The following is a 16,727-nucleotide window of genomic DNA, read 5'->3' as shown; positions in this document are numbered from 1 at the left end:
GCCAGGAAAAGTGAGGGAGAGGTTATTCCCCCCCTTCCCCAGTTCAATATAATGGTGATGGAAAAAAGTATTTTATGTGATGTATCTGCTGGGAAAAAGACAGAAAAGACTAAGTTAAAGCCAAATGGTGGGGGAAAAATGTCTTCACTTCCAACAGATGGAAAGAAATAACTAAGAGAAGAAAATGACCTAGGGTCTAAATTTGGTTACAGAAGAAAGTCTGCTATGCTGGCTTGGAGAATTAGAGCTTATGAATGAAAGCAACTCATTCTACCACTTGGGTGATGCTGTTCTTAGAGGAAAGTAGAGACAGAAGGAAAACCTCCATTCTAAGATATAAAAAACTAGCATAAATACACCAAAAATATTCTCAAAAGTCATGATCTCATAAGTCAGACAAAAAAGAAAAGCTCCATAGGCAATATTAGACTTTGATGTAAGAGATCTCCACCAGTTCATAACCTTTCCAATCTTTTTTAATTACTATGTTTAAAAAATGCTGGATATGACCCTCCCTATTAAGTAAAACAAGAATTAGAAGAATGCTTTAACAGACCAAAAGACTTTTATTTTTATTCTGTTGAGGCAGAACTCAATTCCTGCAAACTCTGCTGGCCAAACTCAAAATCTCAGTCTTCCTAAGAAAAAAAGAAAGGGTACCATCTCTCTTCTGGAATACTGTAATAGCAGAGGCACTTCCAGACTTTCAAGTAATATGGTTCTCAATTCTGGATGGGAGTCTGTCTGAAGAAGGTGGTTTGTGGCACCTTCTCCTTCTCTAATGAACCACTGTTAATAGGGTTTCTATTCAGAAAGGTATGTTGGGTTTCCCTCAGATTCCAAGTGACTGAGGAAAGTGGAAAGCACAGGAACTCAAGAAAATCATTTCAGAACACCAGGCTGACGTTATCTCGATCCTTTTGAAATCAAGCCAGTATCAAAGATGGACCTCTCACATATATACACTTCCTTGGCTTAGACTTAAGGGTGCAGGTTCCCATTCTGGAAAACATGATAACTAATTATTTCTTGGAAAATATCAGTTGGCCGACTAAATGACCAGAATGTACTCTGGGCTCCAGCAAACTCAATTTTCTAGGATAAAATGCTTTTTATTTTTTTTTTTTTAAAGATTTTATTTATTAATTTGACAGAGAGAAATCACAAGTAGACAGAGAGGCAGCCAGAGAGAGAGAGAGGGAAGCAGGCTCTCTGCCGAGCAGAGAGCCCGATGCGGGACTCGATCCCAGGACCCTGAGATCATGACCTGAGCCGAAGGCAGCGGCTTAACCCACTGAGCCACCCAGGCGCCCCGATAAAATGCTTTTTAAAATGTCATTTTCCCAAGAATCTGGTCAGAGCATGTCAACCTCTCTTGTTTGTCCATTTAATAGAAGGTTAACAAATTATCTGTATCCTTTCCCTCAAAATTAGAAATTCTTCCACTTAAGCCCCAACACTAGGACCTGGCAACCAAGGATGGTGGTACAGCTCTTTGTCAAAGGGAGCAGACTGGTTAATCTTTAAAATCAACTGGGACCAGTCTTCCATGTGAGGCAATAATAAATGGCTCACAAAGACAGTGTGGTAATTTGAGGGGACAAAGGGACTAGAAACAACCACCTGACATTGGGCCCCAGGAACCAAAAAGATCAAAAGATTAGCCATTGCTAAGATTTCTCAGATTTCTCATTAACTCCAAGTTTTGAGGACGTGTGTTTTTTCTAGGACTAGAAAAAGCAAGGTTCTTCCACTAGGATAAAACTAAAATGTGAAGAAACTCGAAAGGAATGGAAAATGATCTGTTCATTCATTTACAAGAATGGTTCCTACCTTGGCCTGCAGGGTGTTCTAATGTAATAGGAAGAGCAGTGTCCCACCAGTTTCATCAGGACAAATAGTTGGCTAAATCCTGGCTGGGAAGCCAAGTGCTATATTTTCATGTAAAGGGAGGCAATGGCTAGTGGGAAAGAAATTAGTGACTATGTTAAGAAACCATTTGAGATTCAGACGGAATATAGACAGGAGGTGCTCTGGACCCAATGGCAAATTGCGTCATACGAAGAGCCATGAGAAGAGAAAGTAAAGGCCATAAGAAGAGAAAAGGAGTGAAGCAAGGAACTACATCTGAGGAATGGATCATCAACCTCCATCTAAAAAGAGGTAACTGAAAAGGGGTCAGTTTTTATCACTTTTAAATAAACGTAAGAAATCGGATTATTTAAAAATGCAAATAGCCTCCAAAGGGTCCAAGACACTACAATTAACTCGAGAGACCTGGCCCAACTCTGTACGTCACAACCGAACCCTGTGAGTCATACGTCTTAGTACGAGACCATCAATATCAGGTCACTGTATTATAGCCTTTTCATGTAGCACAGCATGCCTGATGGCACATTACCAGTAAGTTAAGGCGTGTGTGTTTCAGTCTATTCCCGTCAGCAGCCTAAATCAAAGGCAAAATTCTGCACTTCTGTTTAATTTTAGATTTCAAGACCCCAAAAGATGAAGAAAATGAGAGACTAGAACTTCAAAAAGATCTCAAGAAGTTTATCCAATAATAGACCATGCCTAGATGAGAACATGGCATTGGCTAGAGAGGGATCAGAGCCCAAGTGGAGCTGTTAAAACATGCACCAGGGGTTCACCTTTTGTAGGAAGGTGTCAGACATACATCTGGGCACCAGGAACATTGGGAATCATTCAGGAAAGGCATCAGACCTTCAACTTTATTCAAGTAGTAACTTGAATGTGATGAGGTTCCTTTGCTTGGTCACTCTTCCTCCTTCATATCCAAGGGAGGCAGAGACAATGTGAATAACAATTTTTTATCTGGGAGACTATAATAACTGCAATCAATCTACGCATGGCTCTCAAACAGCTTTCTCCTAACCAGTGGCTGCTCCTATTGTAGTGTCTGACATTTTACAGAACAATGACAATTACAATTAGGTCTTCAAAATGGTCCTTAACCTATTATATCCCAAATCTCAATGTATTTTCAACAGAAGGAAATTCATTTTCAACAGGCATCTCATATTACCAGAGAACATAAAATTAAAGGGAGATTTGTCCGAAGTTCTTTTTTCAGTGAAAATCCCAAGCCTGGTAGGAGAGCACACTTAAGGTTTTGAGGGTGACTGGTTAGTCCATGGTCAATTTCCCCTATCTCAGAAGAGGTCTCTAAGAGGTGGCTGAGCTGGGGAAAATTCTAAAGATTTGCAGTTCTTCCAGTGAAGCCCCGACAGACAAATTTATTTCTTACATAAAGACCAAGAGGATTTTCCCTCCTCCTGTTTTAGGATCAAATTGTTCTTTGTAAAGTGGCTACACTGGGCTTGGTGAAAGGCCCACTCAGCAGGAAATTGACAGACAGTCTCAAACCAATGGTTTATTTTTTTCTCCATCACTTTAAAGCATATAATAGGAGTACGGGGACAAAGAGTCAAAGACAAAGGATCAGTTCCTTCAAATAAAAAGGCACACAAAGGTATTTGATAAGTGAAAATTATTTTGAAAATTATCGGGGAGTACGATCAGGAAGGTGAATCATCTGCATATGCACTAATTTGATTTCTGGAAAAACATTAAGAGGTAAAACGACCAGCTAGGCTTACAACTCAGAGGCAGAAACTTGTTTGATATATACCAAGATTTGATAACCGCGTTCTCAAGGCTCTGGCCTCTCACCACTTCTACTAACTCCCCTTACTCTTATCCCAGTACAACCGAGCTGGCAAAGTGGACAGCCAAAGACCTGGTCTAAACTCAAAAATGTTTCCCAGAGCGCGCGACTTCCTCCAACAGCAGCAGGTCTAGCTCCATCTCTGCTCTGCAGATCCCAGGCTCCATCTAGCTTTTCTAGTCTCCACCCTCCCCCTCCCCTTCGAGACTCCACCTCCCCCGACCCTCTCCTCCAGGAGCGCCTCCCCTCTCCCGGACTTTCACAGCCACTGGGGACATCGTCCTCTGGCTTCCTACCCCATTCCTGCCTGCTGGGCCTCGGCGCCCAGATCCCCATTGGCTCAGGCTCCCCTTGCCCCCGGCCGGTCCGGAGCTGCGGCCAGCGGATAGTACTGCCGGCCCAGGTCCGACCCATCCTCGTGACGGTCCCGCCTCACTCACCCTCTGTCACCTCGAGCACTTTAATCTGTTCCTCGGCAGCGGCTCGCACCTCCTGCACTGGGGAGAGGATCCCGGTGAGCGTATCCACTAACGCCTCCTTCAGTCCTTGTGCCACTGGACCGGGCAGCCCGGAGGCCGCACCACCCGCTGCCGCTGCCGCCATCTTTCTTCCTTTCAGCCCGCCAGCCCCGCGACCGGGACCCGCCACTAAAAGACGGCTCCCGCGCGCGGCCAATCCGCGAAGCCGCGCCTGCGCACCAGAGCCGGGCGGGAGCGGGAAGGGGGCGGGGAATGGGTTAAGCCTCCAGAGACAGCGCCTCCTGTCGTATGGACGGAAAGTGCACCTTTTCCCGCAAGAATCATTTCGCATTTATGTGAAAACTGAGGTTAGGGGGATTTTCTAAAGTGGAACAAGTTAGCAAACTCACTGGGAACAAACGCCATGATATAGGACTTTAAGTTCATGGATCTTTCAGGTATAAGAGACTTTGTTAGGAGAGAGGAAGTGAAATGGGAATGGGTGTAGATGGCTTTAAGTAGAGAGGTCTGGGTCAAAAATAGTGATTTTTTAAACCAGTCTTTTCCTCCACCCAAACACTGAAACAAAACAAAACAAACAAACAAACAAAAAACCGTTGGCTCAAGGGAGCCTCTTGATTTCAGCCTCCAGAATTCAAAGGTAGGGGAAAGAAACTGAAGTGGACTGGGCAGTGGAGAGTGGTCACCTGCAAGAGACCCAGTCCCTTGATTTTCCAGCCTAGTTGAGCCCAACTTCAAAATTGTGGAGTGTCTGGCCAGGAGAGAGCACCTGCGTGGGTAAGGACATTTCCTGCAGAGTAAGTGCTTGAATGACTATTTGAGAATGAATCCTGTTCATTGAGAAGCTATACATTTTTTTTTGCCCAGAGAAATTGTGGCTGGACATTTAAGGGATGAGGGAATGAGAGTCGTTTAACATGGATATCTTAGGGCTGGTTGTGGGAAATGGCTGAAGGAATAGCGATAGTGCTAAATACTGGAGCAAGTGGAGAGGATTATCCAGAGGGGTTAAAAAATGCAGGGCAGAATGTAAATAAAATACACTTCAAATTTAAAAAAATGCAGGGCGGGTTGGCAAGCACGTCGTGGCAGAGGGTCAGAATGGCATGTTGGTGGAGGGGGAGGCTCTAGAGCAAGAGGAACAGGTAATTTTTAGCAAGCTGTTCAGGTTAAGTGCCTTAAAATGGTTTCTAGGAACTCTGACTCTCATTCCCAAGTGGCAGAGGAAACCAGATGGCAATTCCTAGCCTAGTTCTAAGACTACGACTGCTAAATTGGTAGTGATCTGGGGTTGTCACTTCATCTGAGTATTCTTCCTAAAAATTGATTCCTTGCTTTGAGGACACATTTGTCATTTCCCATGTTAGAGGACAGGTGGGTTGTGTTACCACAATTTCATAGGAAAAAGATTGCTTCTTGGACCTTGAGATTCCACAGTAGGGAATAGTAGGACTTCTTTTCCTTCTTTCCTTGATCCATTAGAGCAGCTTCTTTTTTCCTGGGTTAAATTCACTTTTACCCCTGGAAGAGAACAGGAAAGTCCAGAGGGTGGTAGATTTTCAAACTGTGGAGTCGATGGAGAACTCAAGAGCTCTGAATTTTGGTTTGCTGAAGGATGCTATGTCCACAGTGTGCAAGTAGGGAACCCCCCTCCCCGCTTTCCCCAACCAAAGGGTTCCAGAGCTCCTACTTAGGATTTGAGGATCAGACATTTCCAGGCAGATGAGGTTTACCCCTTGGTTAGGCAAATGACCACAAGCAGTCTCCCCTTGCAGATCAAGGAATGGGCCACAAGATAAATGGAGACAGAAACCAGACAGAGAGGGAACTAGAGAGAACCAGTGGACAATACAGGAGATAACTTTATTGAAACGCAAATGGCATCAAACAGATGAATCTTGCTGGGAGGAGACATGCCTGATGGAACAGAGGGCCCAGAGGAGGGGCCTCTGGCAGTGATGGAGGAAGGCCTCTTCAGCTGGCCTGGCATGGATTTAATTTTCAACCAATTTGTTAACTTAAAACAAATTACTAGGGGGACAGCTCAGCTCTCTTTATGATTGTTACCGCAACTATATACAACGGTTTGCTTTCCAGATTCAAATTTGCTTTCTCTACATTAGATATAAAAGGGGGTAGACTGAAAGAGAGGGTCAAATGAGAAAAAAACATAAACACATAGACACACACATATCCTGGTTTGGAGCTTTATGTCCAATAAATTAAAAAACAAACAAACCAACCCGAACCTGGTGCAAAAATTCCTGCCCACTTTCCACCTGAGGATTGCCATGCATTTGAGAAACACAGAGTCCATCCACATAAACAGTGCTGCCTAAAACAGGATGGGGGTGGGTGGGGAAGGGAAGGAAAGGAATCTAGTAGGGGTTGGAATTCATTTTAAAAAAGGATTGTTCTGTTAAAAAAAGACAACAACACAAAAAACAACAGTAACAAAAGCCATTAAGTGGGAGGCTCTGCACAGCAGTAGCCCAGACACTGGCAGGGATATGGGAGCTCTTGGCTTATTATCCAACATCTTCAGTCTCCCAGGAATGGCAGGGAAGCAGGAAGACCCCACAGGAGATGACCAAAGGCCTGTCATCAGCCTTTGGGGGGACTGAAGAGGTGACTTTACTGCAATTTGTTTTACACTTGCCTTCTCTGGCCTTAGTTCCTCCCCAGATGCTTAGTCCTTGATTTCAAGGGACTTAGTACTAGCACATCACTTTGTCCTTTACCCATAAGCTCCCTGGCAGGGAAGACTGACAAACTTGAAACAAAAGCAGTTGTCCACAGCTACCCCATGGCCCCATCAGCTAGAATCTGTGAATCTGGAAAGATAAGAAGCTCCTCTCAGATTTTTTTTTTCTTTTTTTGTTGTTGAAGGATTTTATTCTGTCACTGTGGCTGTCATTCTGTACCCTAGGCCTGGCATGGGGAAGGGAAAGGATGAGCCCAGAGGTTTAGCTGCCCCTGTTCTGCATCTTTTTTGTGCTTAAGTCCCTCCTGTGAGCCGAGCACAGCACAGAGATGGGGCCTTCTTGGGGGAACTGGAGTCCCCCACCAGCCTTGGGGAAGGAGGTTCTGGCCAGGTTTCTCAGACCCAGCAGTGCCCTTCAGAACTCAACTAAAGGAGGGGGGATGTTGCTAAGAGCACAAGTTGCCATGGAAATACAAATGAGATTTTCTGACTTTTCTCATCCTATTATATAATCAGGAAAATGCTCGGAGTAGATGCAATCGAGCAGAAGAGCAGTCTGGAAGAGACCTCCAACTGCTTTCTTCTGCTACCGCCCTTTCGTTTCCCAAGGAAAAATTTCAGAGGCAGGAGATAGTTCTCCAAAGATTGTGTTCAACTCGAAGGATGCCAGCATTCCCCCTCACATCTGCCCAAAGGCACATGTACCTTTTCTTTCTGTGTTAAATAAGAGGAAAAACAGAAACATAAGGAAGCATGGGAAAGATAACTTTGAAATTAATGTAAAACCCTGAACTGTAACCTAGGACCTTCTTATTTTTTAGTCCTAAAGCCCCTCAGTGTGGGGACTCTGCTACTTGCCTTTCCCTCAAAAAAAAAAAAAAAAAAAAAAAAAAAAAAGTGACTTTCACACTGAAGCATGCATCAGAATTACCAAGAGGGTTTGTTAAAACACAAATGGCTGGGCCCTCTCCAGTAGTTTCTGTTTCTGTTTTAGTAGGTCTGAGATGGGGGCCTGAGAATTTCATTTGTAACAAGTTCCCAGATGTTGCTGCTGTTGCTGGGCTGAAAACAAAGGTTGAAAACCAGTATTCCAGGAAATGAAAGAGCTTAATCAAGGGACCAAAGGTCCACTTACTTCCATGACCATTCTTGTCGATAGAAAATTCTCCGTGACATAATCATTCAGAAAAATAGCCAGAACATCAAACTGCGAGGATCCAGGATACATAGGTTTAATTTTCAACTCTAATGCTCTCTGTGCAGCCTCTGTATTTCTACCAGGGTCCTCATCTTCCAGCTTACTCCTGTTTCCCAGTCTCTGGCTGGCAGCGCTTGCCTCCGGGACTGGGCTGAGCACACATCCACACACACACATGGATCCTCAGCAATGGGGAGAGCCCATCTGGTGGCCCCATATATCCCTGATCAGGTTGGTTGAGGACTCATGAATATATAAAGCTGATTCAAGTATAAAGGGCAGTATCTTCAGGCATTGGCTTGGGAACATAGTGTCCCTAAGACCATTTTATTACTTATGGCCTCCTTAGTGGAGCCATGAACCACTAGTAGCCAGAACTTGCTAGTAGTTCCTCATCCTAAGAGTGTACCAGCAGTGAATTAGTATATCCATTAATAAACCCTCTGGAAAAGCACATTTCATCCTATCAGTGGGGTTGACTTATAGTCTGCTTATTAGCATCAGCTTAGCTAAGGTCAAAGAAAAAGAAAAAAAAGTATGCTGAGAAGTTACATTTGGTGATCTGGATTAATTTAACACTTGAACCCTGTGTTAGACCTGTGATTAGGACAAGAACAGCCTCCTTTCCTAAACACCCTGTAATCAAGGATCCTTAAGAGTGTCCTGTAGGTCTCGTAATGCTGGTTTGTAGGACCAAGTCCTACCCTGTCTGGCAAATTTCACCTTGTAAGCAGGGTTTCTGTATATGGGAGTCCTCACAGGCAATGATGTGAGGTGTTTGGGAGAAAGATCAGGTTGTTTTCTTCCTACTCTTTTGGAAACCTACAGGAACGAGTTCCCTCCGAGACTGGAAAGGAATGTCCCTCTGAATAGTGTGACCCTCATGGTCAGAGAGCTAGGAGTGGAGACGTGGTGAGATGAGGTCCATTGGGAGTCTTGCAAACCAGGAAAACCAAAGAACCAGAAATGAAATGAAAACAAAACAAAACAAAACAAAACAAAACCCCAACAAAAACAAACAAAACAAAACAAAACCCCAAAACAAAACCAAAACCCACCATTTCTTCTGAAATCCTTAAGAAGTATGAATAGATTAGTTAGAAGACTGGTAATTCAAGACTAAAAAGTAGCATGCCAATCCATAAGGACTTCATTGTGGGGTCTGTTCACGGACAGCAAATCTTTGTTTCCTGTTAGCCTCTAGCTTCCCAATGGTCAGACTACATGAAAAAGATATTGGTATAGGATTCACACAAAGACAAGAGATAAGCACCGTAGAGCTGCCACAAAGCATAGATCTTTAAAAAATATTCTGAAGCCTCAGAAGTTGGAAACAGCAACAGCAAAGTGCTCTTAGAGAGAGAGAGAGAGAGAGAGACACACACACACAAAGACATCAAGTCCCGTATTAGCCTCCAATTACCTAGTATTTTATTTTTAATGCCTAGGCAGGGATTGAGAAACACATACACTGGACAAAATGTGTTGGTCATCTTCATCCAGAAATGAGAGGGAGTCTGCGTAGGGACCTCTCCTGGAGTCGTGGCTCTCCCCAGAAGTTGATGTTGGGTACTGAACCATGTTGTCTGCTAGCCCACTTTGGTGAGGAATAGAGTTGAGGGTCTGGAGAGGAAAGGGAGAGCACACATCCCAGTCCTACGTAGGCTGGGTTCTTCTGAAGGTGCCCGGGGGCTGAGAAGTTAGCTATGGGACCCGGTTTTCATTTTCGGAGGGATCCCAGTAGTCTCAACTAAGAAGCAGATGTGTAGGTAGGAGAGAATGCTGTGGATTTGCTCTTGCCATTAATTCTAGGGCAGTGTGGGGAGCTCAGGTTTTCTGCTTCAGAGAAGTCTGGATGAGCACCCCAAGGGGTTATAGCACCATGAGGAGGCTCAACCTTCTGCAGTTGCCACGTAAGCATGATTCCTTGGTGAGACGACACATCCCCACAATGCGGGGCCCAAGTGTGCGACTGTAAACAGGGTCCCAGGCTCCAGAGGGAAAGCTGAGGCTGCAGTGCCACCTCATTAGATGGGAACGCATTTTTTGGAGGAAAGCAACTAGAGACCTGGGCTAAATGCAGCAGTCAACTCAGAGTAGAGGGTGGTGGGTCCCAGAAATAGAGAGTAAAATTCGTAACACGAGAGGCCTCCAGAATCAACCTGCTGAGGATCCAAGTAAAATTCACGGTGGTATCCATGGTTTCTACGGAGCCAAGAATCCCTTTGGAGGTCTGAGGCAGTTGGAATGGAGGAAGGGGTTCCCCTCGTTCCTTTTTCTCAAGTAGCCAGTAACATCCATGATAGAAGGCACTGACTGGGCAGCACCAGAAAGTAGAGAGTTAAGGGCTCAACCACCCAATTAAGATGGCATTGAAAGTCTGAGCCTTGCCATGGGACTGGAGCTAAGGACAGGGTTCAGAAGAGGCCTCGGTCCAAAGTAGGCCCGTCCCGGTCTTCCCTTCCATCCAAATGAGAACACCCAGCTCTGAGGCCTCCTCATTCTGCACAGCAGAGACCTTAAGGCAGTGATATCAGCACCATCCTTGAACAAACAGCCTCTTCCCACCATGGAATTGCATATTTTACAGCTGAGTTGGTTGGGGATCTTCACAGCTCATGGACTTAGCAGCAAAAGCAGTAAAAAGTCTCCAGCATAGAGCGCCCTGTCATCCCTGAAAGCAAACAGGTGAAGGCAGAAGCTTTCTTGGGGAGCAACCTGAACCATCTGTTGGACCTAAATGGAAAGATTCTGATATGAAGAGTCAGATGCATGTACTCCTTGGTTGGGTGGGACAGAACAGTCCAGGTGAGTATGCCTGTAGATTCAGATAAGGTCTTGTGCTACATAGGAATCTGAAGAATGCACACTTGGGCCCGGGCTCATCCTGTGTCTTTGATCTGCAGAGCCCTGAAACTTCATCCTCGCCAGGCAGTTCAGGCTGGATCTCATCCCACAGTGGCTTCCAGAAATGCCAGGAAAAGGACGTGTCCACTTGAGATAAGCAAGGTTCCATAGTCCTTCAGGGTCCATCTAATGGATCCTAGATCTTCTGCCCCTCCTGTATTAGACAATCAAAGGCTTCTTTCTAGATGGCACCTTGGGTTTTGGCTACATTTCTTAGATGATCCTGAGGGTCTAGATAAGCAGGGGATGTGCACTTAATGAAGATTAAGATTTCCTACCAGACTGTGAACACAACGGCTCAAGTCTTGCCTTTTTTTTTTTTTTAAACCTGGCGACTGGTAGACAGTAAGTACTCAGTGTTTGCTGAGTGAAGGCATATAGACTGCCGGGCCTTCGGGGCAACTTCTGGTGAGGGTGGATCCCTTTAGAAGGCACATCCTTGCCACCAAATCAAATTCCTTGAAACTTACATTCTGATTGTGAGTATTTTCTATGGATGTCCGGTCTCCTAGAAGTGAGTATTTACTTGTCAAGAACAAATAGTAAATGCCAGTTAACAGATTTTGGATTCAGTTGAGCAGAGTGGCTGCCATCAGAATAGCGCAGTGAGGGGCCCAAAAGCCACAACACAAAGGAATATTCCCAGGTTCCTGGTTTTCCTCCAGTCCTGTGTGGAGCTCAGAATAGATCTATCAGCATGAGGGGATACACTTTCAGGCTGAAGGCTGGCAGCTGAGCTCCCAGGCAGAACATGTGCTTTCTCAATAGCGAAAAGTCAAGGTTCTTCTGCTAACTTTTGTCTGAATCAATGCTTCCAGTCTCCTGTAAGTCCCAAGGCTGCCAAAGATAGTGGTACGGCAGGCATCTAGCTAGTGCCAATTAGATGGCAACAGATTCTCCGAAGAAAACCCACTTGGAAAAGCCAAACTAGCCCCAGTAAAAGCAACCCAAGCATTTTGTGGACATGAGAGGAAATGGGGTGGGGGGGGGGGGAAGAAAGAAAGAAAGAAAGAAAGAAGGAAAAGGAAAATAAATAGGCACATGGAAGGGGGAAAAAGAAACAAAACAAAAAGCAAAAATAAAAAAGAAAGTAGGGTTTATTGACTCTCATGCATGTTAAATTAGAGGGTATAAGACAGAGCTAGCAGTCTTTCTCTGAAGGCTGGAATGCTATTGTTGTGGTTTGGTGACTTCCAAGATAGGCAGCCATCTGGTTGTGGTCCCCTACATCATCCAGGGATGGGCAGCACGCTCTCTACCTTGGCAACTGCTTCCTCTCTCCAGCGTCATCTTTTCTTTTTCTTTCTTTCTTTTTTTTTTTTTTTAAATACCTTTTACAGATTGATTTAAACATTTTTTAAACCACATGCTGCTTTTTCTGGGCTCCAGCCAGATCTCTGGGGGAAGAGTTATTGGCAGTGGTGATGGAACTCAGAAGGGTCTGCAAGAAATTCTGGGGAGCTTCCGCCTCCCTTCGATGTCCCCACACAGGGCTGTCTCTCCCAGAGCTGTTCATGAGAATCAGTTAGGAACTGCTGCAGGATTTTCTGATGTCTTCTGAACCCCTTCCCAGAAAGCCTAGGAGTCCGTAATTGAGACACGAAATCAAGGAAAAAAGACCCAGAATCATCTTTTCCCCAAAGTCATGAGAGGAGGCCAGTAAATGTATCTAGGGGACACAAGTTTCCAAGCTCCACCCCACCAGTCCTTACTAGGAAGTTCTCAATCAAGGTGCAGCACCAAGAACCTGCCCTCTTCCTTTCCTCCTCCTCCCCCTCCTGTTCTCTTGGGCTGGAGAACCAGTGCTCTGGAAGAAGAGAGGGGAGAGGAGGAGAGAACGTCGCTGATGCCAGCATTCTGCTGTCTGGGGTGACAGTGACGCTAGACCCTCAAAGCGTGGCCTGGAGGTTGGGGTCCAGGATGGTTTCTCGATCTGGAGACTCAATGTAATTGGCAGCTTCTTGAAGTTTCAGCAGCATGGCCATCTAAAGAGGGGCAAAAGGATGGATTCGTGAGAGTCGGGACTCAGGGTCCTTGCCCACAGAAGTGAAACATAAAGCCATCTAGATCACGGCACTGGAAGATTCTCATTTGGAAGTAATGAAGGGCCCGGAGGGTTTACATGTGGCTCACTGGCTCAAGAAAAGGCAGCAAGGGTTACTTCAACCCTGTCTGTAAGCATGGGCACGTGCTGCTGGAGAGTGTCTCCTCTATACGATGCCCAAACAAAGCAGCCTCTGCCTCCAAGGTGTTCACATGCAGGAGAAGACAGAAGGCCTGGACATACCGGTTAATACCGGGAGGGATGTGCGAAGCGGCTGTAAGAACACCTGTGTGTGTCAACTTCTTCCAAATAAATCATAACCGAACAGACTCGGTGTTCTCACGAGCCAGTCCTGCGTCCCCAACACACAGCCTAGTGCTTTGTGTCAGGTTTAAACACTATGGTGCATCCGCTTCCTTCCTCCTGCACTCTCTAGCTCTCTCTTGCTCCCATGCTTCTTCAAGACTGTCACCCTCCATTTCAGCTACGTACACCTGGCTGGTTCTCTCCTGAATCCGCTCTTCACCCTTCTATTTACATGCCTGTTAACAGTCTTCCATTTTAATGGCTTTTTTTTTTTTTAAACACAGGTAACACCTGTTTTTAACTAAGTCAAAATTTAAAATGTATTATGACTGAAGTAGAAGAATTTCTTACTTGCCACGTAAAACTGCAAGATCACAGGAGTGGGGCACGTTACATTTTAACACAAACTGCCAAGTTCTCTTTCGAAAGGGCTTTGCTAACAAACACTCCCATCAGCTGAGTGTGAAGTCTGTGCTTCCAGACACACTATTTCTGCCAATGTGAAACGGTTTTCTCCTTGTTTTGATGTTGCATTTCCACGATTATTAGGGAAGTTAAGGATTTTATATATATATATATATATATATATATATATATATATATATATTTAGAGATTTTATTTATTTATTTGACAGAGATCACAAATAGGCAGAGAAGCAGGCAGAGAGAGAAGGGTGAAGCAGGCTCCCTGCGGGGCTCGATCCCAGGACCTTCTCAGATCATGACATGAGCCGAAGGCAGAGGCTTAACCCACTGAGCCACCCAGGGGCCCCTCTTTTTATATTTTTATTGACTATTTGCCTTTCTCTAGGCAAATGCCTATTCATATCCTTTGTCCATTCTTCCAGCTGGAAATTTTTTTTTTTTTTAAAGATTTTATTTGTTTGACAGAGAGAGATCACAAGTAGGCAGAGAGGCAGTCGGAGAGAGAGAGAGGAGGAAGCAGGCTCCCTGCTGAGCAGAGAGCCAGATGCGGGACTCGATCCCAGGACCCTGAGATCATGACCTGAGCCGAAGGCAGCAGCTTAACCCACTGAGCCACCCAGGCGCCCCCCAGCTGGAAATTTTATGGGAAGTCTTATATAGTCTAAGTACCAATCCTCTTTTGGTTACAAGCCTTGCAAATATTTGCGCCCAGCTGGTCCCTTGTCTCAGACTACTTTTCACAATGGTTCATGAAATCCACTAAACCGAAGCCATCCTCAGGATAATACCAATGTATGGGGAGAGGTAGTGACAGAGTGTATATGTGTCCCACTGCTCTCTTTTTTGGTTAATAGTTCTAACTGGGATCTGCCTGAGACGTGGATCTCTACGAGCATGCATCTTGCTAGCAAGCATTATTATTTAGCTTAGGCTAGGCTGTAGGTATATGAGCTTCTTAACCCAAGATTCTGATGGCTGAGCTCCTTGCTGACCTCATTCTAGTCCTAGCCTTGCTGAAACCCTCAAGCCTCCATCAGGGTATGCATGAAAAGTTCAATTCCAGGGGCACCTGGGTGGCTCAGTTGGTTGAGCATCCGACTCTTGATTTTGGCTCAGGTGATGATCTCGGGATCGTGGGATCGAGCTCAGCAGTGGGCTCTGTGCTCAGCTCCCTCTGCTCCTTCCCCAGCTCATGTACACGCATGTACATGCTCTCTCAAATCAATAAATAAAATCTTAAGGAAAAAAATTCAGTTCCATAATACTCTTACTTTCACGTTAGAATGGTTTCTACTCACCAGAGGGTCTGAGTCCAGAGAACTTGGGGTGCTGTCTTTGACCGTCCTATCCTCGGGAGGTGAGGCAATGCTATGAGGGCCCACGGTGGGAGGGGGCAGGTGGTACAGCTTCGATTGGTCTTGTTGGGCTGATGGCCAGGGAAGAGTGTCCCGGACCCACTCTACTGGGTCCTCCCAAGCGGCTTTCTGTCCATGGACCTGGATAGAAGGGGAAATGTGGTTACTGGCAGAGGGATCCACAGATAGAGACTTGCTCATAGTGTCTCCTGATGGCCATATGCATTTCCTCCAATGGAAAGCCTTGAGACTCTGATCCCCATAAGTTGAGACTCAACTCCTTTGAGTTTCCCCACAAAAGAAGTAAGTTGGTGTAAACAGGTAAAATTATTCTGGAGGGTAACTTGGCAGGCCATGTGAAAAACTCAACATGTACATGGGGCGCCTGGGTAGCTCGATGAGTTAAGCATCAGAATCTTGATTTTGGCTCAGGTAATGAGCTCAGGGTTGTGAGATCGAGCCCTATGTTGGGCTCTGTACTGGGTGTAGAGCCTGCTTAAGATTCTCGCTCTCCGGACACAGCGCCTCCCCAGGCTCCAGGACTGCTGCTGAGACCTCTACGCATCCCACTTAAGGAAATGCCTTTACTCAGGGAGCCTCCCGCTACTCAGTGCGGTGGAAGGAAGAGCTGGTCTCCCTTTGGCTGACGCCAGGAGCCCAGAAATGCTGCACGGGGGAGCAGGCACCCAGGCTGGACCTGCCCCTCCCTGCAACGCGTGTGTTCAAAAGTGAACAATAAATGTGCATCTCTGAAAGGATGCAGAGAACCAGGGGAAAAAAAAAAAGATTCTCGCTCTCCTTCTGCCCCTCCCCACCATTCCCCTCTCTAAAAACAAAAACAATCCTACAAAACAAACAAACAAAACCCAAAAATAAAAACAGTAAAAAACACTTAATATGTACTTGTCTTACGCCCCCATAATTTTAGTAGGAAATTCTTCCACTTTAGTAATCATATCATTTTTTATAACTTTTTTCCTTTTTTCTTTTTAAGTAGGCTCCATGCCCAACATGGGGCTTGAACTCATGACTCCAAGATCAAGAGCTGCACACTATACCAACTGAACCAGCTGGGCACCCCAGTAATCCTGTCTTTTAAAAGAATTTTTTAAAAAAATTATTTTATTTTATTTTTTATTTTATTTATTTTTTAAAAAGATTTTATTTATTTATTTGACAGGCAGAGATCACAAGTAGGCAGAGCGGCAGGCAGAGAGAGAGGAGGGGGGAAGCAGGCTCCCTGCTGAGCAGAGAGCCCCATGCGAGGCTCGATCCCAGGACCCTGAGATCATGACCTAAGTTGAAGGCAGAGGCTTTAACTCACTGAGCCACCCAGGTGCCCCTTTTAAAAGAATTTTGACTCTGTTGAAAACATATTCTCTGTAAAAACACTTTGAAGTTGGAAAACTGTTAATAAGAATGCAAACTTTGGGGCACCTGGGTGGCTCAGCTGGTTAGGTGTCTGATTTTTGGCTCAGGTCATGATCTCAGGGTATTAGGACTGGATCAGGCCTGGGCTGGGCTCCCCACTCAGCAGGGAGTGTGCTTGTCCCTCTGCCCCTCCCCCTGCTTATGCTCTTTCTCTCTCAAATAAATAAACACATAAATAAATAAAATAATCAA

General features: G+C 45.2%; 2 protein-coding genes across 12 annotated transcripts in view; both read right to left on the bottom strand.

Moving 5' to 3' along the window:
- IPO9 (importin 9) overlaps window positions 1–4,340 on the bottom strand; it is a 56,495-nt gene extending 52,155 nt beyond the window's left edge. The window contains exon 1 of the mRNA XM_004756286.3: window positions 4,126–4,340. Within this exon, the coding sequence (XP_004756343.1) occupies window positions 4,126–4,288 (163 nt within the window). The 5' untranslated portion in view covers window positions 4,289–4,340. The remainder of the gene's footprint in view (window positions 1–4,125) is intronic.
- A 1,668-nt stretch (window positions 4,341–6,008) lies between these two features.
- The window catches only part of NAV1 (neuron navigator 1), a 255,114-nt gene continuing 244,395 nt past the window's right edge, over window positions 6,009–16,727 (bottom strand). For all 11 annotated transcript variants that reach the window (XM_004756283.3, XM_004756280.3, XM_013058141.2 and 8 more), the window contains 2 exons: window positions 15,048–15,245; window positions 6,009–12,958 (listed from right to left, as the gene is read on the bottom strand). In XM_004756283.3, coding sequence (XP_004756340.2) covers window positions 12,863–12,958; window positions 15,048–15,245 — 294 coding nt within the window. In that variant the 3' untranslated portion in view covers window positions 6,009–12,862. The remainder of the gene's footprint in view (window positions 12,959–15,047; window positions 15,246–16,727) is intronic.

The sequence above is a fragment of the Mustela putorius genome, unplaced genomic scaffold, assembly GCF_011764305.1.
Source record: "Mustela putorius furo isolate JIRA1106 unplaced genomic scaffold, ASM1176430v1.1 tig00000508_pilon_pilon_pilon, whole genome shotgun sequence".
Classification (NCBI taxonomy): Eukaryota; Metazoa; Chordata; class Mammalia; order Carnivora; family Mustelidae; genus Mustela; species Mustela putorius.
Note: the sequence above shows the minus strand (reverse complement) of the source record. Positions and strands in the feature narration are given on the sequence as shown.